Source organism: Phycodurus eques, chromosome 7, assembly GCF_024500275.1.
Source record: "Phycodurus eques isolate BA_2022a chromosome 7, UOR_Pequ_1.1, whole genome shotgun sequence".
Lineage (NCBI taxonomy): Eukaryota > Metazoa > Chordata > Actinopteri > Syngnathiformes > Syngnathidae > Phycodurus > Phycodurus eques.
The window spans coordinates 22,144,893-22,172,575 of NC_084531.1; the positions used below are offsets into that span (position 1 = coordinate 22,144,893).

Genomic DNA, 27,683 nt, shown 5'->3' on the forward strand with positions numbered 1-27,683 from the left:
ATGGGTAACATTTTACAGCCTGATCTATTGTGACAGCTCTTATTCAGACCACTGGCTAGGCATTATTTGTATTTATGTCTTTTAGTTGAACATTTTGACCAACAACAAAACATGAAACCTTACAGCAGGTGGATCACAGCTTTTAATGCTTTTCCAATGACTGGATGGGTGAATGCAGGCCACACACAATTCTTTAAGAGTAGACAATGACCTGCTATTTCTCATAAAATGTCAACGTACGGTAAGTACCCAAAGTTTTAGTGTTTGCTCTCGGACATACTTTTCCTATGAATTCTTTCCTCGACAGTAGTACATTACCTTTTCAATCACCTTCCTGTGTCGGTTGTTTGTGTACTATGTGCAAAATTTGTGGCACTTTTAGAAGAAGTGTGAACGGGATGATCATGGCTATTCCACATTCACAATCACCAGGGGTTTGTTTTCAAACTGTTTTACAGTTTCAAGGTGGTATGATTTAATTTACAAAGAAGGAATATGTACAATATTCTCTAAATTAATAAAAAAAATTGTCATTTAATACTTCTATATCAATCAAAATGACCTCCAGCCACTCAGCTGAATTTTATTCTCACGTTATTGTGTGTTGGCCACACAAAAAAGCATTGCATAATATCCCAAGAACATTTTGACATCATCACACTAACCTAATTTAGGCAACTGGAACAACTGTGAATCTGCTTCTGTAAGCATGCAGTAGTGCTAATTTATTGGATGGAGTACATACTTAATTTCATTGCTTTGCGGGTTTACATTGCAACGGATCTACAACAAGCGCTTGTCACAATTTTATGTAAGAGTTTTGTTTTTCAGTGGTTGTGGAGACAAAAGCCTTGTGTCACTCCTGAATGAGCAGTCACAGTGTTGCTTGGCCCTCTAGCTCTCTCAGTCTTGTGTTCGCTGCCCATTCTCCCTGGGACTTGTGCCAACAGGGGCGCCACTCTCTCTGCAGCATCACCATGAGAGGGAAGCATAGAAAGCTTGGTTTTATCATTTTGAAAGCGCATCTGTGCTATCAGTTCACCTTCTGATATCAACATCATGAGAAATCCATGGTCATTGTCATGCACTTGAGCTAGCATTCATTTTGTTGCATTGTTGTTTCTTGTAAGCAATTAGGTATGGTAAAAAGAGTAGTCCAGTAGGTGGGGAATTTTGCAGATTCATATTTTTATTTCTCATCAACAGCGTTATTCATTTTGAGCCAAAGTAAAACAAGGACTGGTGAAAAAGGTCCGGGTGCTGAATTGGAAGTCTTCTGCGTGTAGGCTATTATTAGATTTAGCCTGAGAATTCAGTCTAAGGTCAGCAATCAAATTCCTGCTCCAAAATGGTGGAAGCGAGGGAAAAAGTCGTAAAAGTAGCTCTGAGAAATTATGAACTTTTCACATCTAATTCATGAATATAAACCAGTCCTTCCCATGTGTCACCTGTGATGTGTGACTACCCACCAATAATTCTTTAAATATCCCCCCATAAAGTGATTGCTTCTGTTTTTAAATTAAGAAATTCATTGATTTTGAATTATATACAGTAATCCAAGCATATTTGTAGTCACTAATCACAAATTCACATTTTCTTTTTAATTTTTATATTTTTTTTGCGGGGGGTGTGTGTTTACTATGGAATCTATCTTCAGTTTTTCACTATAAAACTAACCTCTACAGTGTTAGCATATTTTGGTGCTCTGCTGAAATGCCACAAAAGTCCTGTCTAAATAGGAATTAGGCATCAAGAAAGTATGTTGAAGTAATACATCTCAAATCATGGAAAAAAGCTTCATATGTCACGGAGGACCTACGTTTAGCCTGGGGATTTTTTTAATTATGAAGTGTCTTTGCTGCATGTACTGTACATCTGCATTTCCGGTGCATTCTTTTTTTTTTTTTTTTTTTTTTTTTTTTTAAAGAAATTAAATCGCTATTTTAGGGTTACATTAAGATGAGTTTCAAATGATATTAAACTGTTTTGGTATATTTACAGTTTAAACTATTAATATAGGCAATTTTTTACATTTGGGGCAGTGAAGGGTCAATTACTTGTGGTTTTTAGCTTTTTGCAGCAGCATTCAGTCCCTATCCAGATTACTGTATGACACAAAATGGGAGAAATAGTTGAGCTAAAATGTTAAATCAATGTATTTTCATTCTTCGTACACCTGACCAATGTGTGGCTGGCCATACAGTAAGTAGAGTCTGTTTTGAGTCAGGGCAGAGTCGCCAGTATAGTTTACCTCTTGCCTAAACTACGTAATTGCGCAATACACAATGCCACACACTACTTACTCTGCTGACCATGTTATTGTGACAGATGACACGTGGATACTATCACTGACAACTTTGTAACTTACCACAAGTTTTAAAATTTAGCACTTTACCAAAATTATATATATATTTTTTTTACCTTCTCAGGCCACCCTACCTCTCAAAGCAATTAGCAAGTACCATATTGATAGTGGTGGTTCAACAATATATTGCATGAAACAAAAGGGATACCATTGTCATGCAAAAATATAATCAGTTATCCAGTCCATTTTTTTCTTTAAATACTTTGCGTGTATGTGCATTTTAATGTTTTTATTTCCATGGTAATTTTGTAATTACTTGCTGAATATGTTTTTTCCTTCAGATTCTGAAAAACGGCTACTGAATTATCTCCCTCTATCCAAATACAAAGATTGACACTACCAGTCTTTTAATTCAGCAAGCCAGTTGTGTATTTAGTAGCATGGTTTCTGTTATATTGTGACTGCCTTTACACCAGATACATTGAAAATGCACATCTGGAGCTGAATTCCGAGCCACACAGACACACAAACTATCGCACCTAAAGCTAAGCAATCAGTCCTCGGTCACATATGGCATGCATGAACCCAATATAGCCTCTGTCCGATTAGTATACCAGCTGTAGGACTGTGGATAATTCATGCCGCGTTGGGGTCAAAATGACAGTGATATGTCACGTTTTAAAGCATTTTCTGGTTTTGTCTCTCATAAGATAGGCTTGAATTTTATGTATACTTCTATTGAAGTGTTTGTTCTTGACTGCAGGCTAAAGCCACTTTGTGATATCAACATGTACAGTACTTGGAAAATCACTTGGATGCTCTGAAAATGCCACAGTGCTGCTATATACAAAAGAACATTTTTGTAAATGTTCTATGACTTATGTAGACTTGGCTTATTTTGTGACCATTACAGCCGTATTTAACTTTCTAACTGGAGGGTTGAATTAAAGTATGGTATTTGAGCTTTATGAGTGTTCTTCATTTTTTGTCCTTTTGGGGTTATGCTTCAGAGGATAGTGTGCACGTAATGCCAAAGGGGAAAAACGTTCTCCCACTATTCTCTTATTCAATTGGGATTCTGAATCCTCTCTAATTTGCCCTTCACATCACCAGCCATGATGCCACCGTCTGCTTTGAAACATTTATCTTACTAAGAGGAGACTCACTATCCCCGTTGTTTCTATCAGCCAAGTTGAACTCTCTTAAAACTTGATCAGCTGATGCTGCTACTAAACCTGATGTTGGCTGCTTAATAAAAGCAATGAATTGGATCAGTGTTTCCTAATCTTTTGAGCCAAGGCAAGCATTTTACATGAGAAAAATCTCCCGAAGTTGGGACGTTGTGTTAAACATAAATAAAAACAGAATACAATGATTTGCAAATCATGTTCAACCTATATTTAATTTAATACACTACAAAGACAAGATATGCAATGTTCAAACTGATAAACGTTGTTTATAGCAAATAATCATTAATTTAGGATTTTATGGCTGCAACACGTTCCAAAAAAGCTAGCATAGGTGGCAAAAAAGACTGAGAAAGTTGAGGAATGCTTATCAAACACCTGTTTGGAATATCCCACTGGTGAACAGGCTAATTGTGAACAGGTGGTTGCCATGATTGGGTATAAAAGGAGCTTCCCTGAATTGCTCAGTGATTCACAAGCAAAGATGGGGTGAGGTTCACCTCTTTGTGACCAAGTGCGTGAGAAAACTGTCGAACAGTTTAAGGACAATGTTCCTCAACGTACAATTGCAAGGAATTTAGGGATTTCATCATCTACGGTCCATAATATCATCAAAAGGTTCAGAGAATCTGGAGAAATCACTGCATGTAAGCGGCAAGGCCGAAAACCAACATTGAATGCCCGTGACCTTTGATCTTTCAGGCGGCACTGCATCAAAAACCGACATCAATGTGTAAAGGATATCACCACATGGGCTCAGGAACACTTCAGAAAACCAATGTTAGTAGATACAGTTCGGCGCTACATCCGTAAGTGCAACTTGAAACTCTACTATGCAAAGCAAAAGCCATTTATCAACAACACCCAGGAACGCCGCCGGCTTCTCTGGGCCCGAGCTCATCTAAGATGGACTGATGAAAAGTGTGCTATGGTCCGTCAAGTCCACATTTCAAATTGTTTTTGGAAATTGCGGACGTCGTTTCCTCCAGGCCAAAGAGGAAAAGAACCATCCGGACTGTTATGGACGTAAAGTTCAAAAGCCAGCATCTGTGATTGTATGGGGCTGTGTTAGTGGCAATGGCATGGTTAACTTACACATCTGTGAAGGCACCATTAATGCTGAAAGGTACGTACAGGTTTTGTAGAAACATATGCTGCCATCCAAGCAACATTTTTTTCATGGACGCCCCTGCTTATTTCAGCAAGACCATGCCAAACTACATTCTGCACGTGTTACAACAGCGTGGCTTCGTAGTAAAAGAGTGTGGGTACTAGACTGGCCTGCCTGCAGTCCAGACCTGTCTCCCATTGAAAATGTGTGGCTTCTAAGTATGTCTGTTATACACACTATCCCCTACTGAATGTACTCCTCCCATTGCAGTAACCCCAAACACAGCAGATGTGAGTCGAGGATCAGAGGTTAAGGGGTGCTGACAGTTTCGGCGCCAGAGCACATCCGATAAGGTGTCATTATCATCCAGTCGGTGTTACATTTGACCACTCCAAATATATGCACGTGCGCACACACACACATCAAGTCTTATAGAACAGGTATGCCATGGCGGGCGTGCTCACACAAAACATTAAGCGTTCTAAAACGGGTATGCCACGGTGAGCACTGGGTAAATTAAACACATGGCTTAGCTTTAGAAGCGTTGAGGCGGCGTGTGGGTATTTTCATATATGCCATGGTGTCCTTCCACTTGCATGTGCATTTTCGAGTCACGTCCCTCTAACGGCAGCTCAACCAACCGGAACTAGGCTTTTTCAACGATTATAATGGTAAAAATAGATACCAAACAATGTGTTTTGTATCCAGTGTTGGGAAGATTACTTTACAAATATAGTTGGTTACAATTACAATACCCTGTTGAAAATCTAATGGTAGTAACTTTTTCAATTACTTTCTCAAAGTAATATTATTTTGAATACGTTTCCTAAATTTTGACTGAATGCATCAACAGGACCCTTGGATGTTTCCTCTAAAAAAAGAAAATAATAATATATTTTAAAAAAGTAGATTACAACCATAGATCATTATTTTGGAATTAACCACAATGTGTTCTTTACACAACTAAAAAACTGATACCAAATTCCTGGAGTGGGCTTTGATTCACTTTAGGGGAGCTCCAGCCACCCCCCCTAAAACGGGCTAGCTACATCTATGGTGTCTGCTCCTTTCTGCATCTTCACTTTCCTCACTGGCAAGCCTGTCTCGTTTGTAAAGGGCTAGAGAAAACTGAAGACTGTTGGCATCACTCCGCCATCTCTTTTTGACTTTGCCCAGTAGTTTCTCCCATGAAGTTTGTCAACAATGTCTGGACTCACTCTGTCAATATCAACAGTTTGGCTGTAAAAGCTTCTCTGTGGCTGAGAACAAGGCCATGTAATACATGGTACAGGAGGTTGCTTCTGGAAAACAGATGCTGTTTTAAGATAAATAATAGTCTGCATAGGGAATTCCTACATTCAGATGTTAGTGGAGAACAGATTGTTTAACCACAGTTAGTGCACTTTCTGGAGGTGGAGCAGCCCCACTTCCGCATGAACATGTGAAATAAAGATGTTCAGCATGGTCCTCGCGTACAGTTTGACTTTAATGCAACACACACACACATTTGTATCCCTGGTGTGGGCAGGAAGTGCTACCAAATAAGTGTTAGTCTGAGACAAACTATTCTGCTTATTATGCTTGCCGCTTCCTATTATTGTACTGTACACACAGCACTGACTGAGCTGTCTGAACTGTGTTAGCTGGTGCTGTCTTGTGCAGACCAATCTGTACCTGCATGTTTTCATTTGCGATTAACAAAGCAACTGTGTGATCTGCTTGGAAGTGGGGAGGTCTATTGATCGATGGCTGCTTTAAAACGTCTACAGTGGATCCATCCATTCATCCATCTGTTGTCTTCCACTTATCCCATTCGGGGTCATGGGTGAGATGGAGCCGATCACATGTGATTTTGGATTCGGGAAAATACTCGGTGTGATGGCCAATCAATTACAGGTTATTTGTAGACAACTATTCACAGTCGCATTCACAGCAATGGGAAATTTAGAGCTTTCAATCATTAACCCACACAGTTGGTAGTTGGAGTTGATCAAGGGCACCTTGGTAGTGCGTCCTCTATCTAGCAACCACTATAACCTACACTCTCCGTTTTCTAAAGCAGGTCTTGAACTTGCCACCTTCCAGTCCCGGGCTTTCTTTTCTTCTACTACAATCGCTTTGGGTGGAGGATTCTACATGTGGAGCAAACTTTTATTCTTCATGTGTAATGAACCATAAACCTCCATCTTTGCCTGCCCGAGGGACAGCTGACTGCAGGTTCTTAATCTACTAATAAAGAAGTGATGAATGTGAGCATAATTTAGCTGCTTTATATTTGTTTCCACTCAACTTGGCACCTTTTGCAAGGCAGGAAGCTCATTCGAGACGGTGATGTAATTTCTCCTATTGAATCTGTTTGAGGCACAATGCAAACAGTGTTTCAGCAGATCTGAGAGTGATATATCTATATAATATATTTTTTTTTAATCTGTACTTCAGTCACGTTATAAGAAATCACACAAGGTGGCGTTGTGTTGTTCTAGCATGCCACTTAGATTGACTGCTATTTGCAAAGGCTGAAGGGCGGCCATTCTTCAGCCCACTGGCTTCCTTTCCTCAGAGCAAGTGAAGTTTACCACCCAGCACACGCCGTCATTTTGTTTTGTCTGCTGCTACCTTTTGTTTCCAGAGTGCTTCTTTTTCTATGCTCTACTTGCCTGAATATTATCAAAATTGGAGACATTGCTGATATTTTTGCAAGCTCATATAGTCACTTACAGTATTTAAGACAGTGTAGAACCATGTGACAACTACAGGTGTCGATTTCCTTGACAAAGGGGGACGGGGGATTGCCAATAATAAATTCCAGTAGTAGTTGTTGTTTTACAAAAATATATAATAATAATTTGATGCGATAATTTCTCAACTCCAGTTTGGTACCAGGAGGACTCATCCATAGAAGAAGTCTACGGGTATGTCGCAGTTAATCTCCCAATGAGATTAATTGACATCGTGTTGTTGTTCTTTGGACCACAAAGAATTACAGGTTCCTGACCTCAATCAGTGTCTAAAGTTGTATTTTAGTATTGCATGTGCAAAGTACCATTTTTCTAAGAATTCACATGAAACACACATGTACGAAAGACTGCAGCGCCATGTGACATTCTGTGCATGCTTCTGCTAATGATGCAGCACAGTGGAAAACAGTCAGAAACGCATAACATTAAAGATTACAGTTCATTTCCCATAAGTTTAGATGGTCGGCCTTTTGTTCTCTCTGGATAATGTTGCTAAATGAGCCTTAGACAGCTTGTGCGCTGGCAGGTGATCGCACTCAGCAGGAAGGGTGCATATGGGTGTCAGTGGGCGCAAAGGCTGGGTCAGTCACAAAGCGATAACAACCCACAGATAGATGGACACGAGCTCAAAAACACTGCATGGACTTAAAGTCAAATAGGAATTTCATTGCTCTCCCCCCCCCCCGACACTCCCCTCCGTTTAATCTCAATAAGCCCTTTCTTTTGGCCATCCAGCGGAAGGCCCCCCTCTCCATACACAATATGAGCCATTGTTGCACCACACCATCGAATGAGGAGAGGGAAAAAAACAATGTGAGAAAATGCTTTAGCACCTTTCCAGCAGGAATGTCTCTGTGTCAGATAAAGGATCTTGATAGAATAGAGCAGGAAGTGTAGGAAGTGTAAGTATGAGAGATTCAAGTCTCCTGGCTTGTTGTTATTGTAAACCAATATTTGTGTTCCTACAAAAGTGGTGGAGGTCTACTCGATAGCACCTCCACATCAGCTACATTCTACTTTGCTGCAAGGCATAATATCCTCTGTACAGAAGCTATTCACTGTGATGCGACAGGAGACTGTGTTGTCTGCATAGTCATAATAAGGACCCCATGCTGTGAAATAAAGGGCATGTTCATTCTCAGGCTACACATTAATGCAGTGAAAAAGAAAATAATAATAATAAAAGCAGAAAAATATTCCGTTTAAAGCCTTTGAGCAACCTTAGGTCGGTACGAGTAAAGCTTTATCACTCTACGGAGCATCCCGCTGAACTGAGCTTTAATCAATGCTGCTGTCCGGTGCAGCCCGCCAGATAGACATTCCCTGGCTTTACGTGAAGGCCTGCTCTAAGAGTTTGGTCTTTTCATCAGTGGTGGTAGTAGGAGGACCTCCGCTACATAGTTTGTCAAGATGAGATCCTGTTTTGAGAACCTTGCCCTGGATAGCATTAACTGTACCACGCGTTGGAGCAGTGTGACAGCCAGAAAGCTTTTCAAGCTGGTGCTGAACTGCATTGAGGGCACGCTATAACATAAGCAGAGATTGCATCTTGGACAAATACTTTATAGGCAGATCCTGTACATATGAGCAGCAGGTGGCACTGTCCTCTCTTCCATGTGCTTGTCCATTAGGAAGAGTAACAACACTGCAACCTGTGCTTAGCTCAAACTGTGTCCCACAAAGTAGAGAATCACAGAGGTGCATTTTGGAACACTGGCACTTGCTGCTTGAGCGTTTTGCTGTGGTTCACTGGAACTCACTGGCTCTCTTGGTACCGGGCCACATCATCTTACAATGTAAGCAAGCTGCAATATGATACCCAGAGCCGCAGACACAGAATGTCACTGTCTTTTCCATCTCGGACCTAAGTGGGTGTGTATGTGAGTGTATGTGTGTGTGTGGGCACTGTCAGCCCTTTTAGGTATTCTACTGTAATCACCATCATGAAGGCCAGAGGAGGATTAAAACAGACAGGAAGTAAGATCTCCTCCATGTTCACTCTGCCCTCGCTCGTCTCTGTCACTCTCTGAACATTTGTCAGAAATCAGAGTGTGATTTCTCCACTGTATGTGTACCAACACGTCTATTTGTTTTTGCTGACTATCCCATTTGTGTTGCACCGCATGTTAGCAATTACAGCAGTGCACTTGGCACACTTAGAAGCGCTATGAAGATTGAGATCAGGTTGCTTTTAGTTCTTCCTCCCATGGGTCAAAAATGAAATCTACCGCTGTGTTTGTCCCTTTGCTCTTAAACAAACAAGATAAATACACAATTAGAGTTTTCCTAACCCCTTCTGCTGAAATTGGCTAAAAAGTGCTGTCATACTCGTATGTTTTCTCTCTAAACCATCCTGTCGGTTTTGTTATCCTAATCTTACATCAAGAGTACATTCTCTTCCCACATAGATTCATTGGACCAGTTTGGAAAAACTTGCACAAAACCCAAATATCAGCATTTTAAGACTATAATAGATATGAAGCACACAGATCCACTGAGATTAATATGGAAGCCTTGTTCCTGTGTGTTTAATAAAAATGTTTTTTCAGTCACCTCTCCTCCTTGGACGCATGCACACACACACACACACAGTGACTGTGCTACTGTGGGCCTGGCACTGCCATCTGGGGGCTCTGTGCGAGATGTGATGGCCATTATAAGAGAATGTTGCTGCGGTCTGATACGATGAAGCCTTCTTTAGTTTTGTGCCTGTTTTGGTTCATTTAAAACTGTTTTGAAAATGTTTATTATTTAAAACTGGTTGAAAATATACTAAAGTAATAGTCTGTAATTATTATTATTTTTTTGTTCAACATCAGGGTAACACTATACTTTGCCGTCCAAAGTCTTTTCCTAGACGTCTCAGGTTTGTGTGCTGAACGTGTGGTCTGTTGCTCAATAACATGGTTGATATAGTGGGTGCCTCTGTTCAAGCAAAATAAATTGTTTCTGGAATTTTGATGAGTGTGACTGGAATTGAATGTTGAATCTTATGTTGCGGTAAAGACATCAGTCTGTGTAGCTTACTAAAACTGTGTTTTGCAGCTTTTTTTTCCGCTTGAAATTGAGAGAATAGCATCTGACATTGTCACGGCGACCCCCGATCACCTCCTTTTATACGGTTGATGGATGAGTTTAGTAAGCACATGAGAAAACATACCCATGTTCAATGACTTTGTAACTATAAGGTAATAAGGAACACTACTGCTCACTCCCTCTAATCTAATGAACATGGTCTGTCAAAACATGGCTGATTAAAATAAGTGATTGAGACTTGTGACGCAAATTAATGTAATGGACTATTAGGGCGATAAAATAAAGTAGTAATGTTACAAGAATAAAGTATTTGTGTAAGGTTTAGTAAGGGGAAATAACTCGATGATGGTGTAAAAAAAGTGATTTTGTTGCATTGATTTGTACACACTTCTTTACAAATGCAATGCAATTTTGCAACCACGATACATATTATAAAATGAATACCTCTCTTTGTGTGTCTCAGTCAAAATTGACCAATACTATCATTCTTTTTGTAAAGGTGGGAATTTGGAGACAGCTTGTTGCCACGGAGTTCATGCTCCTCATTCATTTGGCTTGCAAGTCACAATATACTGTACATATTATAGTTTTATGCAAATTCACACAAACTGTAAATTTGTCAGTGTGTGTGATGATGTGGAGAGATTGTGAAGGGCAACTTCACACAGGGGCTTGCTAGTGCTTTTCAAACAACGCTGGCATTCACGCACGGCGCACATGTCCGGCTTCACCACTTGCCGCTGGCCTCACCACAAGAAAAAACCTCACCAGTATTCAGCTTGTGTACTCACTACTTTGTTTGTACTAAGTATTTGTACATAATTTATATTCCTGCTGCTCCTAGGATGATCATTTTTGACACCTGAGTCAAGGGGTTAAAGACAGTGTATGTCAAATAGTGACCATATCACTTCCATATCAAGAGTCACCAGTGTGCATAAATAATTTAGCGTTTGTTGTTGTGTGAATGAAAATGGCTGAGTTAACTGTGTTTCCTCCAGCGTTTTCATCATAGACGTTTCATAACAAAATGTTATATAGCTTCCTAATGACTTTTGGCAGATTTTGGTTGCATTTCCCATGTCATAGAGAGAGCATTTAATGCGGGCTTCCCCTTGAGAGGTGCCACAAATCATCGTCCATCAGCACCGCTGCAGCAAAAGGCCCACTTCCACCATCCAACAGTAACAAGGCAGCGCAGTCAACCTTGCAACTTGTTTATTTTTAAGTTGGGATTCTTGTCCCTCCATTGTTACTCAGGGAACATTTGAGAGTCCCATCATATCACTCCTATATGTTCCCCATCCCTTCTCTCTATTGGCAGGCTATTAAGCCTACAGAAACTGAAAATGAAAGAAAATAGGGTGTTGGTCCCCTGATTGCAACTAAAACCGTTTCCATTTGACTGTGAATACTTTCCACATTATTATGGTGCGTTTGTGAAATTTCTGTCACTATCTCTCTCAGTGATGTAATGATTTAGGTAGAAAGGGCTTTTTCCCTGAAATGTACAACGATCTAGCCTAAACTTATTATGTACAGTAGGTGCTGCATGAAAGTGAAACAGGATACTGTACAGTATTAGCAGCTCCACTGATTTCTAAGCGAAAGTTCTAACAACACGAGTTTTTTCATGAGGCCTGACTGTTGCTTGAAACATTGCCACCAACATGTTCTTGCTAAGCGTTGACCTTGCGGTTACAAAGGTCAGTGTTTGTCTCGATAGCTACACAAAGTCTACAAAAAAAGATAGCTACACCCTCGGCTTCTCATTTAATTTGATAAAAATAATGGATTTCCTGGACTGAGAAGTAAATTTCTTGCGTAGCTGTTTCATCAATCACTTTTAAGGTTGACCATTGCATGAGCTAATTAAGAGGGCCTGAAATGTCAGTTGGTCCAGTTAGGGAAAATGTAATTGGACCATGTCTCTGATGAGACTGGCCCCAGTTGGGAGCCTGCGTGTGGCGTTCGAATTAAAATGTTTCAAATGGTCAGAGACTGTATCGTTCAATACAGTTGTAATGGCTGCTATTATCATTGTTTTGAGCATCATGAAGAATGATTGTTTCATATGGTTGACATGTTTTGCACATTCTTTATTGTGAAATAGCTCACATTTGCTTTGTTTTGTTGAGTCATAGTGAAATGTTACACTGACCGGGAGGCATTGGGTTTGTTACAGCGGTGCTCAACATAGAGTAAAAGTCATTTGTTTTAAAATACATGTTAATGTGTCAGTGTTAAAAGAGTGAAATATTAAACTGTTTCATAGTTTCATATGTCCATTCACCAAACCCTTCGTAATCAGAAAATAAAAAATGTGGTGTTTTTTTTTTTAAATCAAATTCAAAACATAGGTATACTGTATATCAGTGCACAAAATAAAAAATAAAAGCATCAGTTGCACATAAAATCACTGTGTTCAAATAATATAACCAATAAATCACAAATTTCACGCAAAAATCAAAAACCTCACTGAATGGATATTTACTGCAATTGACTGTGACTTACAGAATGCAGCCCTATGGGTGGCACAAGTCAGTGCAAACTGTAGGCCGGTCCCAAGCCCGGATAAATGCAGAGGGTTGCGTCAGGAAGGGCATCCGGCTTAAAACCTTGCCAAACAAATATGAGCGTTCATCCAAAGAATTCCATACCGGATCGGTCGTGGCCCGGGTTAACAACGTCCGCCACCGGCGCCGTCAACCTGCGGGGCGCCGTTGGAAATTCAGCTACTGTGGGTCGAAGTCAAAGAAGAAGAGGAGGTGGAAAGCGGGTTCTTCGGCAGAAAGAGAAGAAGAAACAAAGAGCCTAGAACTGAATGTGGGGACTTTGAATGTTGGGACTGTGACAGGAAAATCTCGGGAGTTGGTTGACATGATGATGAGGAGAAAGGTTGATATATTGTGTGTCCAGGAGACCAGGTGGAAAGGCAGTAAGGCTAGAAGTTTAGGGGCAGGGTTTAAATTATTTTACCATGGTGTCGATGGGAAGAGAAATGGAGTCGGGGTTATTTTAAAAGAAGAGTTGGCTAAGAATGTCTTGGAGGTGAAAAGAGTATCAGATCGAGTGATGAGGCTGAAATTTGAAATTGAGGGTGTTATGTGTAATGTGATTAGTGGCTATGCCCCACAGGTAGGATGTGACCTAGAGGTGAAAGAGAAATTCTGGAAGGAGCTAGATGATGTAGTTCTTAGCATCCCAGACAGAGAGAGAGTCGTAATTGGTGCAGATTGTAATGGACATGTTGGTGAAGGTAATAGGGGTGATGAAGAAGTGATGGGTAAATACGGCATCCAGGAAAGGAACTTGGAGGGACAGATGGTGGTAGACTTTGCAACAAGGATGCAAATGGCTGTAGTGAACACTTTTTTCCAGAAGAGGCACGAACATAGGGTGACCTACAAGAGCGGAGGTAGAAGCACACAGGTGGATTACATCTTGTGCAGACGATGTAATCTGAAGGAGGTTACCAACTGTAAGGTAGTGGTAGGGGAGAGTGTGGCTAGACAGCATAGGATGGTGGTGTGTAAGATGACTCTGGTGGTGGGGAGGAAAATTAGGAAGACAAAGGCAGAGAAGAGAACCATGTGGTGGAAGCTGAGACAGGACGAGTGTTGTGCAGCTTTTCGGGAAGAGGTGATACAGGCTCTCGGTGGACGGCAGGAGCTTCCAGAAGACTGGACCACTGCAGCCAAGGTGATCAGAGAAGCAGGCAGGAGAGTACTTGGTGTATCTTCTGGCAGGAAAGGAGAGAAGGAGACTTGGTGGTGGAACCTCACAGTACAGGAAATCATACAAGGAAAGAGGTTAGCTAAGAAGAAGTGGGACACTGAGAGGACCGAGGAGAGGCGAAAGGAATACATTGAGATGCGACACAGGGCAAAGGTAGAGGTGGCAAAGGCAAAACAAGAGGCATATGATGACATGTATGGCAGGTTGGACACTAAAGAAGGAGAAAAGGATCTATACAGGCTGGCCAGACAGAGGGATAGAGATGGGAAGGATGTGCAGCAGGTGAGGGTGATTAAGGATAGAGATGGAAATATGTTGACTGGTGCCAGCAGTGTGCTTGCTAGATGGAAAGAATACTTTGAGGAGTTGATGAATGAGGAAATTTATAGAGAAGGGAGAGTAGAAGAGGTAAGTGTGGTGGACCAGGAAGTGGCAATGATTAGTAAGGGGGAAGTTAGAAAGGCATAAAAGAGGATGAAAAATGGAAAGGCAGTTGGTCCTGATGACATTCCTGTGGAGGTATGGAAGCATCTAGGAGAGGTGGCTGTGAAGTTTTTGACCAGCTTGTTCAATAGAATTCTAGTGCGTGAGAAGATGCCTGAGGAATGGAGGAAAAGTGTACTGGTGCCCATTTTTAAGAACAAAGGTGATGTGCAGAGCTGTGGCAACTATAGAGGAATAAAGTTGATGAGCCACACAATGAAGTTATGGGAAAGAGTAGTGGAGGATAGACTCAGGACAGAAGTGAGTATTTGCGAGCAACAGTATGGTTTCATGCCTAGAAAGAGTACCACAGATGCATTATTTGCCTTGAGGATGTTGATGGAAAAGTACAGAGAAGGTCAGAAGGAGCTACATTGTGTCTTTGTAGATCTAGAGAAAGCCTATGACAGAGTACCCAGAGAAGAACTGTGGTACTGCATGCGGAAGTCTGGAGTGGCAGAGAAGTATGTTAGAATAATACAGGACATGTACGAGGGCAGCAGAACAGCGGTGAGGTGTGCTGTAGGTGTGACAGAAGAATTTAAGGTGGACGTGGGACTGCATCAGGGATCAGCCCTGAGCCCCTTCCTTTTTGCAGTGGTGATGGATAGGCTGACAGATGAGGTTAGACTGGAATCCCCGTGGACCATGATGTTTGCAGATGACATTGTGATCTGCAGTGAAAGCAGGGAGCAGCTGGAGGAACAGTTAGAGAGATGGAGGCATGCACTGGAAAGAAGAGGAATGAAGATTAGCCGAAGTAAAACAGAATATATGTGCATGAATGAGAGGGCTGGTGGGGGAAGAATGAGGCTACAGGGAGAAGCGATAGCAAGGGTGGAGGACTTTAAATACTTGGGGTCAACCGTCCAGAGCAATGGTGAGTGTGGTCAGGAAGTGAAGAAACGGGTCAAAGCAGGTTGGAACGGGTGGAGGAAGGTGTCAGGTGTGTTATGTGACAGAAGAGTCTCTGCTAGGATGAAGGGCAAAGTTTATAAAACAGTAGTGAGGCCACCCATGATGTATGGATTAGAGACGGTGGCACTGAAGAGACAACAGGAAGCAGACCTGGAGGTGGCGGAAATGAATATGTTGAGGTTCGCTCTTGGAGTGACCAGGTTGGATAAAATTAGAAATGAGCTCATCAGAGGGACAGCCAAGGTTCGATGTTTTGGAGACAAAGTTAGAGAGCGCAGACTTCAATGGTTTGGACACGTCCAGAGGAGAAATAGTGAGTATATTGGAAGAAGGATGATGAGGATGGAGCTGCCAGGCAAGAGAGCTCGAGGAAGACCAAAGAGAAGGTTGATGGATGTCGTGAGGGAAGACATGATGATGGCAGTTGGTGTTCGAGAGGAGGATGCAGGAGATAGGCTTACATGGAAAAGGATGACGCGCTGTGGCGACCCCTAACGGGACAAGCCGTAAGGAAAAGAAGAAGAAGAAGACTGTGACTTACAGAAATAAGGACAACACGGCTTCACCTTGTCAAGTGCAGTCCTCATCTCATTTTCACAACAAAGTCTGTTCCATCTCTTCTTTTTCATGTCGACCATCCTCAAAAATGTTTGCTTGCCAAGATACATTGTAACAGTGGGGGTCCACTCTATTTGATAATTGCTATGATAGGCTACGTGTATTAACTACTCTTTCTTTGACATGACTTAAGTGCATCTCAGCATTCCCTCATGTTCACACAGAATAGTTGTCGAACTCTGGATCCACATTATAGAAGGCGGGAATGTGAGTACAGATGTCCAATGTTGAGCTGGGCAAAAGAAAAAAACGATAAAACTAATCACAGTTTGTCTTAGTGGTATAAGGGTGATGTCATCAGTAGAACTTCTTTGGTCCCTAAGCTGCTCTAAGCTATGTTCAGTCATGCTTTTCTAGTTCCCCTTCAGCCATGACTTCTATGCATTAAACACATCATGCAATGAAAGTCAGGTTGGTTCTGTGAGCCAGGCAAGGGTTGCACTATTATTTGGAATTGCAATTTGGAATCAGAAGAAAAAAGTAACATGTAAAGTTATGACTCTCCTAACACTGAAAATGTTTACGGCGACGATGGCTTGTGTCTTGGGTGCTACCTTTTGAATATACTACTTCTGTACTCTTGACATTTACAGCTTGAGAACATAACTTTACCTTTTTTGCCCTGGAAAAGGAACAAACTGTTATCTCGGTGTCCAGTAATTAGTGGGATAGGGTACATTAGTATAAACTCACTTCTACTGTGGCCCTATTTCAATCAATGATTTCTACAGTTCGGTAAACAGGGGCAATTTGTAGAAATTCTCTACAGTAAAGTGACATGCATGGAAAAGTGATGACAATTCCAAGGTTCCACGACTGACAGGAGCCATAGAACATAGTATTTTTAATCTCCCCAAATCCTTGCCTGCATCCTTCCGTAGTTATGAGTTTTGACTTCATTCTGATATGTTTGCATTCAAAAAAGAAGGAGGAATAGAGGGATCCAAACTTGTTAGTCAGACAATATTATTATATGTGTGGCACACATTTACATATAAATTAGAACATCCTTAATTCTTAATGTTCTAGACAATTATGTTGCCATATAAATAGTTTGTAGGTAATTCATCCACCCAATTAGTGAACTCATTAGCATCCTCGTAATGTATAATTTATAGTTGATGACTATTAAAACAGAATTTCTACTGTGTTATCATTTGCTGGTTACACACACAGATTTACTGCTTGTCATAACAATCATGCAATGTGTGTGAAATAGCTCATTTTAATAGTGTGGTGTGTGATAATGATAACATGTGCTATAGCTACTGGAGTGGTGCATGTGCACAGTGATGTAGCTCATCAATGTGTGTGATCATTGTCCTGAGGGCGCTGAATGGGTCAATATCGATGTACGACGCAGCGTCCAGTGATGGCGATATATAAATACTGGGGCTCATGCCTCCGTTTCCTGTTTCCTGCTGGAGAGGCCTTGAGGCGCGGTTTCTGAAGAGCGGCAGAACAGAGGTTTTAAAGCTCTCGTAGACCTTCAGTACCAGCGGTGACACCCTTCGTGAGAAATTTGTGCACGGTTCTGTACAGAGGGTAAGCATGATTGAGTACTCTTGTTTGTTGCGATATTACTTTGATCGTTCAGTTTTTCTGCTTTAATGAATTAGCAGAAGCCTACAGTATCTGTGAAACTTTAGACAGCACAGAGAGTTTGTGCACCAAACTCAAACCAGCATACAGTAAATAATAATCTTGTTTACTTTTGGGCTCCAAAAGGTTTTGGAGCGACCATCTCCATGTCTCTATGTAGGTCACAGAACTGAACGTGTTGTACATTGATCTCTGAGCTTTGATTGTAGCACAGCAAAGCAGGTCACTCGTTTCCTAAAGAGTGCAACTGTCAATGACTCTGTGCCCCAAAGCTGCAGATGCCTGCATAATGACAAGACAATGGAGATATTTTATATAATGACATGGAGGGATAATTGCAGAAACACAAGTTAACTCATCAGAAGGATGCTATTTTTAATTCTACAGTCCAAGACAGTGGAAGTGCTTCTTTTGTGCATTATATTTTCCTCCAACTTTCAGTGGCTTAATTAGAAATAACCACCAGGACGGTGGACCGTCAACACACCATTTTGTATTGAATGGTATTTTGGGTTTAATGATTTAATTTTTTCCACTTTCCTTTTTGTTCTTATCCGTTTTGCCGAATCACATGACTCCTTTCACTCAACCTCTGGTTCCCCAACCCTGTGGTCCTGACGTTTCTCTTCTGTATTAAACCATTCCACATACCTTCTCCCTTCTGGGTGGAGATTGCAGAGATCACTGTAGCCCCACTTGCAATGGAGGACAGTGACCATGAATTTCCATCTTCATCTGACGAGCGGGACTCCTGTCCTATCTCCCCAAATCCAAGCGGGGACCATTTTGCCGACCAGGTACCGCTCACTTCCTGCCTCGTCACTCACGGCACCTGTGTACAATACGGGGAAAAGTTGAGTTTTAATTATCAGCACTGTTCGTTAGTTTCCTAGTTAGTTCTTCAAGCAAGATAACAAAAAGCGACATAACTGATTTCAACTCAAGTTTCTAGAAGGGTTGTACGGTATATGAGCCAAAGACGAAGCCATTTTGGTTCAAATCAGATACAAATGTGCATTTTCCAGTTTTTCCGTTATAGTCTGTTTGCATTGGGATCATTTGGGGCAGTGACTTTTTGAGTGGGACAGTATTGGCTCGCATGTCGTCATCATCATCATCATCAGATGGATATGTTTAGGATTGTTTGGCCTTGGCAGAGGCCAGCGCTGCACTGAGAACCATTCTAGCTATCTTTTATAAAACTGACACAGCAAGCCCACATGATCATAATAGCGATAATACTGTATGTAAATGCAAATGCAGGTCATGAGTTCAGAGTCACAACATGGGCCTGTAGCTGAGATTAAATGGCTTTGATGGTTCTCTCACGGACCCTACATTATTCATCTTTGTTGCGTGGCTGCCAGCAAGCCATCAATTTTTGGTAACTGGAGCCCAGCATGAGCAGAGCATCCAACGAGTTTGTGAGGCTTCTGTACAAGTTGCTACTCATTAAAGACTTGGGAAAATACTTTTCAGAGGGCAAATTCCTGCCTAATTTCTACATTACAAATCATTTTCATGTCTGTTACGAAGTATTTTAGTTTGTAGAAATGGTGAGTTTGCAGTTTTTGTTTGCTGTAAGCTATAATCATCAGTTATACATGGATATATAAAAAAGGAAATTGTTCTCTTAGTGTGTGTGTAGTGCATCTCTGTCATGAGTTTCACTATTTGAATTGAACTATCTAACTAAATGAAGCTTTTGACACGATTGTAATTTATTGATGGACCTGTATATCTGTTGTTAACCAATACTGGCCACTCATGTGCCTGAGTAGCATCTGCACCATTTGCACAATCGACTGAGTAGTATCTGCAACATTTGCACAATCGACATTGTCCCAGATTATCGCATTACTAGTCACTTTCTTGACGTCTCAGTGCCCTTTGCACAATGGTCATTGCACCGGACTATTCCTCTATTAGTCTTTCAAACTGCTCTCATTGCTAGAGAAATCTGCATCTTTTTACACAATTGTAAAAAAAAAATAATAATAATAATAATAATTGAAATGAGTTTCCTCCGCAGGGTGTCCGGGCTCTCCCTTAGAGAGGGTGAGAAGCTCGGTCATCCGGGAGGAACTCAGAGTAGAGCCGCTGCTCCTCCGCATTGAGAGGAGCCAGATGAGGTGGCTGGGGCATCTGATTCGGATGCCTCCCGGACAACTCCCTGGTGAGGTGTTCGGGCACGTCCCACCGGGAGGAGACCCCGGGGACGACCCAGGACACGCTGGAGAGACTACGTCCTTCGGCTGGCCTGGGAACGCCTCGGGATCCCTCCGGAAGAGCTGGATGAAGTGGCTGGGGAGAGGGAAGTCTGGGCGTCCCTGCTAAAGCTACTGCCCCCGCGACCCGACCCGGATAAGCGGTAGAAAATGGATGGATGGATGGAATAATAATTTTCCCGGCATTACCAGATTACCTTTTATTGTTCAGTGACTGGTTTTCTCAATGTCTTTGTCTCAAAAGTATTCTCTGTCAATTGAGTGTCTGTTGTCGTACTAGAGCAGCTCCAACTACCGGAGACAAATTTCTTGTGTGTTTTTTGGACATACTTGGCAAAATGAAGATGATTCTGATTCTGATAACATGGGAAATCCAGGAATGAATATTGAGCTATAACTACAGTATCAAAACCTTAAAGAACACTATGTAAACTTTAGTAAATAACGAGGCATTTGAAACACATTGTAGATTGAGATTCAGTAAGATGACAAAGTATTTGTTCTTGTAGCAGCTCCCTAAACTTACTTTCTTCACAAAGTGTAACACTTGCCATCTACCACCACCTTCACCCTCTGTGTGTGTGTCTCCTGTTCCTCCTTACTACCCCGCACATCTGATTCAACCCCGACCCGTCTAGCATTCGAGCCACTCCGATGACTCCGAGGTGGAGAACATTATGCAAGACCCCTGCCATCATGTAGAACGTGACCACCTTGAACATGACCGTGACCACGATCCGCAGCACCACCATCGTGATCAAGAGGCTTATGATGCAGACAGGGAAGCTGAGGGCCAAGACCGCCCTCACACCCCATCCTGCTTGCGCCCCCCTGTGGCGGGTAGGGCCCAGTCAGATTCAGGTTCAGAGCCCAGTTTACCTCTGAGTGTTGAGTTTGACTTGCCCTTCCCCGTCAGTCCCTCCAGACCAAAAAGTCCATGGGCCCGTTTTGACCCTTACAGCAATAATGAGGTAACATGCAGGGGTGCAGTGACGAGAAAATCTCTCTTTGTGTGTGTGCGTGTCGTTAAGATGATGATTGTTGTTCTGGTGGAGCAGGAAGTGACTGTTGCTTTGTGTTGCTGGTACTGCTGTGCTTGTGTTATTCACATAGGCATCATTGCACCTAAGCGTCTACATTATCTCCTTCTATAATGTTTAACCCACTGAAGTGCACAAGTCTCTGTAGGTACAGTATGTAATATGTCCTATTTTTTTATTATTATTTATTTTTTCTCAGGATCAGGACAAGGAGTATGTAGGTTTTGCAACACTCCCAAACCAGGTGCACCGCAAATCAGTCAAGAAAGGATTTGACTTCACACTAATGGTGGCAGGTAAAGCCTCGTATGATGTAATCAACAGCAACATTTGACCTTAAATCCACCACAATCCCAATGTTTAACCTTGCTTGGCTTCCCCTACAGGCGAGTCTGGCCTTGGAAAATCCACCCTGGTCAACAGTCTCTTCCTTACAGATCTTTACAAAGACAGGAAGCTGCTCAATGCTGAAGGTGACCACAGCACAGTACCACTGGCTTGCGTTGAATTTGTTCCCATTTTGTGTCTTCATCACATTAACTGAGATCTCTATCTATTATTTTGATGGGTTTACATACTGTAATTTCACAGTTTCATCACTACACTAATGCAGCTTTTGCACTGCACAGTACAGTTGGTTCAGGTCTGCTCCAGTTTGGGGCAGTTTTCAAATGAGTACCACAGGGAACTGCAAAACCCAGGCCGCATTGAGCGCATCTAACAAACAAGAGTATTGGACAAGAACAAGGGTCCGCTGTATTTACTTCAGGGAAAGGAGACACACTTTGTACATTTTATTTTTGTACATTTCTACCCATGTGTCCTCCCATATTACAATAATACAGTAATGGTGAATCTGCTCTACAAATGAGTGACCTGAAGTTGTTTGTCAATCATATGGTATTGTCTTGGAATACCATGAGAAATGGTAACTGGTACTCCCTTGTTTTTTTTGCCAATAGCTAATAAATCCATGTGAAGCCAAGTAGGTAGCGTTCGATGGAAAATCCAGAAAGATAAATTGTGCTTATCTACCACTACATTTTCAGTTATTGTTTATGCTTATGTTTGTGCCGCACCTTTTAGAACGAATCATGCAAACAGTTGAAATCACGAAGCACACTGTTGACATAGAAGAGAAAGGAGTCAAACTGAAGCTGACAATTGTGGACACTCCGGGCTTTGGTGATGCTGTCAACAACACAGAATGGTACAGTACGCACACGGTTTGTTTCTGCTGTGCATTCGGCATGTCCTCACGAGCTGCGCGTCTCCCCTTCAGCTGGAAGCCAGTGGCCGACTACATCGACCAGCAGTTTGAGCAGTACTTCAGGGATGAGAGCGGCCTCAACCGCAAAAACATCCAGGACAACCGCGTGCACTGCTGCCTCTACTTCATCTCCCCCTTCGGTCACGGGTAGGATGAAGCTGCACCTTCAAGGGATGACTGTCTCTTCTTTCTGTCCCCCTAGCAATGAACATGGTTGACCCACTTGTCTGTTCACAGCCACTGAGTGACTGACATTCATTACAAATGAAGGCTCGGCTTCCATTTTTGCTGCACTTTCACTTTCCTCTTAAATAACTAATGCAGCGAGCAGTTAAGGTCTATCTTGTCGTCTTCCACTAATCACGCGATAATGCTGATGTAGTTCTTCTTAGACCACCACAAACCATCAAGTCATGCTTCAAAATCACAGTGGTGGTGAAACTGCTCCCTCTCTTGACATTTGGTGGTCATTGCACAGACCAAAAGTGAATCATCCTCACTCACACATTCAACTCACTGTGAAGACTTCATTCATATTTATGTGTTGTGTTTTGGCAGCCTTCGGCCCCTAGATGTGGAATTTATGAAAGCCCTGCACGAGAAGGTTAACATTGTTCCAGTGTTGGCCAAAGCAGACACACTCACCCCGAGTGAGGTCAAGAAGAAGAAAATAAAGGTGCCGCTTCTTCCTGACCAGTGATTGTTCCTGCATAACTGATATTCTTCGGTTTCTAACGAGCTGCCGATATGCATATGCTCTCTTGTAGATCAGAGAAGAGATCGAGCTATATGGTATTAAGATATACCAGTTCCCCGACTGCGACTCCGATGAGGACGATGACTTTAAGCAGCAGGATCACGAGCTGAAGGTGCGTGTGTGGGTAAACGGCCCCAACCTTTTTTTTTTCTCACCTAGAACATTGTGATGATGATGATGATGATGATGATGATCCAAGTGATATAACGATAGTACAGTCATACTGCATTGATGATGAATGAAATAAAACAAGAGTGGGACCTTGTTGAGCTGCTCTTGATTTAGCAATCGTGAGTCAGCTTTTCTCCTCCTCCTCTAGCGCGTCCTAATCTGGCTGCGAGGCGTGTCTCATTTCAGCAGTCTCTCCAAAATGTACAAAGGCAGAAATGAGAGCGAAAACGAAAAGGGACCTTATATTGCATGGACAAATGTATAAAACACATGTTCTTCTGTTAATTTCTCAGTCAGGGATTGGTTACTCGGACATTGTGGACAGTTGGGCCGAGTGTCCCAACACTTTTGTCCACTTTTGCACCAAATGCCACCTAAAAAAATGACTTACCTCTCTAAATACCAAACATTAAACACAACATTAACATTCAAATACAGTAGCTTCGTAGGCCCAAGTCTTCAGCAAAAACAAGACTGTTTTATTCCTAAAAAGTCTGTTTAATATTATTGTATAATTTGAACATTAACGCTGCCCTTAGCTATAAAAACAATTGCTCAGTAATGAGTCAGTTGAACTGTATTGCATATAAAAGTAAAATATTTATCCCACAAAAACACGCAGTTCATAAAAGATCATATGCAAATGTACAAAAAAGTTAAATACAACTGAAGTGTAGTTTCTTTTGTGTGCCACGAGAGGGAGCCAATTACCAATGTGGTAATAATGCCAACCGATGTAGCGCATAGCATCATGTTCACATTCCTGACATGGAACATGGAACCACAGTAACAACTGAATCACGGTACTTGTTCCCCCCAATCAGGAAAGCATTCCGTTTGCTGTCATCGGCAGCAACACAGTGGTGGAAGCCAGAGGCAAGAGGGTGCGAGGTCGTCTGTACCCTTGGGGGATTGTAGAAGGTGAGGACCCCTCGCCTAGTTGAACCATCAAAGGTGGCACACGTGGCATAAAACCTGTCGTTCGTCTTCACACCGGTTCTTCGGCAGTTGAAAACTCGGCGCACTGTGACTTTGTGAAGTTGAGGAACATGCTGGTTCGGACTCACATGCAGGACCTGAAGGACGTGACCCGGGAGACCCACTACGAGAACTACCGAGCCCACTGCATCCAGAACATGACCCGCATGGTTGTGAAGGAGCGCAACCGAAAGTATGATTAGCGGACGTATTTAAAACATAACACAAGCAATTCTTTACATTAGCTTCGTCATCATTAGTTCTTTCATTCATACATTGTCACAGATAAAGGCAGGGCCGAATACAGGCAATTGCCTTTTGACATAAGATTTCCAGGGGCCCCCAAACGTCCCATGAACACTAATTGGTAGTTTTCTTCGATTTAAAGCAATGATTGTTGTTTTTGTCTTGATTCACGTGCTTAAAAACACATCAAAATGCTCCATCTATCATGACTGTTTCGAGTGCTCCTCCTGACATCTCATGCAATGGACTATTCCATCTTCTTACTGCGCGTTTGCAGATTTGATTGAGGAACAGGGTCACAAACAAACTTTGCTGCGCTGTGAGGAAAATTAAGCGCATTTATTCTAGTGGCGAGGAGGAGCGGACAAGGCGAGAAGGAAACAAACGACAGTTTTCAACCTTTTTCACGGTGACACCGAATGGGTGAAACTGTCAGGCGCTCTGCCAGTTGCACGAGCACTGCTGTCAGTGTCAAGCAGGTAGGATGCAGTGGAGATGAAATGGCGAGGGACACAAATGACACTTTTCATCACACAGACGGGAGTATTAATGCGGTTGAACGATATAAAACGTTGATTAACAATCGTATCAATTACAGTAAAAGCGTTGCGATGATTTACTTGTTGGATAATAAACCTCAGGAAGTATTTTAGGACTTTAGTCTGGCTCAAGAAATAGGATTTCTTAATAGGACTTTTTGGTTGATCATAAACACTAATATTCAATATCCCTAATCTTATGGGAGTAGTGATGTGTGGTTGTTTCAGACACTGATGTGTAACGTGTGTGCATGTGCGTGTGTGTGCGTGTGCGGTGTGTAGTAAGCTAACCAGGGAGAGCGGCACCGACTTCCCCATCCCCGCAGTGGGCGACGTTGCTGACAGCCAGACGGAAAAGCTGATCCGGGAAAAAGACGAGGAGGTACGGCCCGGCGACCCCCAAATGGAGTCGCGTTACCTTCCCGCCGATCATGAGCGGCAGGCGCGCCTCCCTTCCGACCCGGAGGCCGGAGCCGCCGCCGAGGCCCGCTCGCATCTGCAGGACGAGGCCCTTTAAGTGTCCTCCGCTCACACCATTACCCACAAGCCCTTGCGGCGTGTTTTAGCATCGAACTCGACACTTTAAATAAGGTTGCGTTGTCCTTGGCCACATCTTTCACTTCTCTTTACTCTTTTTCTCCAACTACTAATGTCATTACTACTTTTAATTTCTTCTTCTCTTCCTATTGTTGTAAGTCAAAATCTCACTTTAACTTCTGATCGGTCATTTTCTCATTGGCTGTGCTGTGTTGTCATTGGTCCGTTTCTCACTGACCACTTTGTCATTGATGCTGTCGTTACTCTCCATATTCCTATTGGTCACTTTCTCACCATTTATTCTCACCAGTCATTTTCTTATTTTTCTTTTACTCTCTCTATTCTTATGGGTGATGTCCTCACTGGTCATTTTGTCATTTGTCATTATGGTCTTGTTGTTTCTCACTGGTCACGTAGTCGTCACCCATACAGTACATTCATTCTCCTCACCGCTGGTGTTTTCGTGGCTGTGTCGCAGGTAACGTTTTCATGTGCTAGCTGACGCACATCCTACTACAATGTTCATAAGCCAAATATGAATGTTTGCGAAGTTTTGCTCCTTCACAGGCTAATCTAGTCTGGTAAACAGCAGTATAGAGTTGGTACGGAAAGTATTCAGACCCCCTTAAATTTTTCACTTTGTTGTAGTGCAGCCATTTGCTAAAATCCTTTTTCATTTTTTTCCTCAATGTACACACAGCTCCCCATATTGACAGAAAATTTGTTTCATTTTTGCAGATTTATTAAAATAGAAAAACTGAAATATCACACAGCCATACGTATTCCGACCCTTTGTTGTGACACTTTAACTCGGGTGCTGTCCATTTCTTCTGAACATCCTTGAGATGGTTCTAAACCTTCATTGGAGTCCAGCTGTGTTTGATTATACTGATTGGACTTGATTAGGAAAGCCACACACCTGTGAACCCGACCAGAACCCTTCCTAGAGCTGGCCGTCCGGCCAAACTGAGCAATTGGGGGAGATGAGCCTTGGTGAGAGAGGTAAAGTCGAACCCAAAGATCACTGTGGCTGAGCTCCAGAGATGCAGTCGAGAGATGGGAGAAAGTTCTAGAAAGTCAACCATCGCTGCAGCCCTCCACCAGTCGGGGCTTTATGGTAGAGTGGTCCGACGGAAGCCTCCCCTCAGTGCAAGACACATGAAAGTCCGCATTGATTTTGCTAAAAAAAAAAAAAAAAAAAGACCTGAAGAACTCCAAGATGGTGAGAAATAAGATTCTCTGGTCTGATGAGACCAAGAGAGAACTTTTTGGCCTCAATTGTGTGGAGAAATGTGTGGAGAAAACCAGGCACTGCTCATCACCTGTCCAGTACAGTCCAACAGTGAAGCATGGTGGTGGCAGCATCACGCTGTGGGGTGTTTTTCAGCTGCAGGGACAGGACGACTGGTTGCAAACGAAGGAAAGCTGAATGCGGCCAAGTGCAGGGATATCCTGGACGAAAACTTTCTCAGGACCTCAGACGGGGCCGAAGATTCACCTTCAAAAAAGACAATGACCCTAAGCACACAGCTAAAATAATGGAGTGGCTTCAAGACAACTTAACTGTTCTTGAATGGCCCAGCCAGAGCCCTGACTTAAATCCAATTGAGCATCTCTGGAGAGACCCGAAAATGGCTGCCCACCAACGTTCACCGTCCAACTTGACAGAACTGGAGAGGACTGGCAGAGGATCCCCAAATTCAGGTGTGAAAAACCTGTTGCATCATTCCCCAAAAGACTCATGGCTGTATTAGCTCAAAAGGGTGCTTCTACTAAATACTGAGCAGAGGGTCTGAATACTTAGCGCTGTGTGATATTTCAGTTTTTCTTTTTTAATAAATATGCTAACATTTCAACAATTATGTTTTTTTTCTGTCAATATGGGGCCCTGTGTGTACATTAATGATGGGGGTGGGGGGGTGTATTTAAATTATTGTAGCAAATAGCTGCAATATAACACACTGAAAAATTAAAGGGTATCTTTTTAAATTATATTACATAAGTGTTTTTAGTTTGATAACCACTCAGTGTGATGTATTAAAAGCACTTGGTGGCAAAGTCAATGTCCATCATTGACCCACATTCTGTGTCTGTGACTATCTGCCATCTTGTCGATGCAGCTGCTCAACAAACACATGGACGCGCGATGCTCCATTTATTTAGCGCTTTAGCTTTCGACGT

General features: G+C 42.2%; 1 protein-coding gene across 4 annotated transcripts in view; it reads left to right on the forward strand.

The window, feature by feature from the left end:
* septin4b (septin 4b) overlaps positions 1-27,683 on the forward strand; it is a 43,776-nt gene that overhangs the window by 13,502 nt on the left and 2,591 nt on the right. The window contains exons 1-12 of one of the 4 annotated variants that reach the window (XM_061681044.1): positions 15,506-17,679; positions 18,408-18,533; positions 20,603-20,935; positions 21,204-21,300; positions 21,391-21,477; positions 22,091-22,214; positions 22,287-22,421; positions 22,833-22,950; positions 23,042-23,143; positions 24,027-24,123; positions 24,211-24,373; positions 25,248-25,347. In XM_061681044.1, the coding sequence (XP_061537028.1) occupies positions 18,438-18,533; positions 20,603-20,935; positions 21,204-21,300; positions 21,391-21,477; positions 22,091-22,214; positions 22,287-22,421; positions 22,833-22,950; positions 23,042-23,143; positions 24,027-24,123; positions 24,211-24,373; positions 25,248-25,347 (1,452 nt within the window). In that variant the 5' untranslated portion in view covers positions 15,506-17,679; positions 18,408-18,437. Of the gene's footprint in view, positions 1-15,505; positions 17,680-18,407; positions 18,534-20,602; positions 20,936-21,203; positions 21,301-21,390; positions 21,478-22,090; positions 22,215-22,286; positions 22,422-22,832; positions 22,951-23,041; positions 23,144-24,026; positions 24,124-24,210; positions 24,374-25,247; positions 25,348-27,683 lie in introns of those variants that run through there. The other 3 variants (XM_061681045.1, XM_061681046.1, XM_061681047.1) reach the window with 3 other exon arrangements.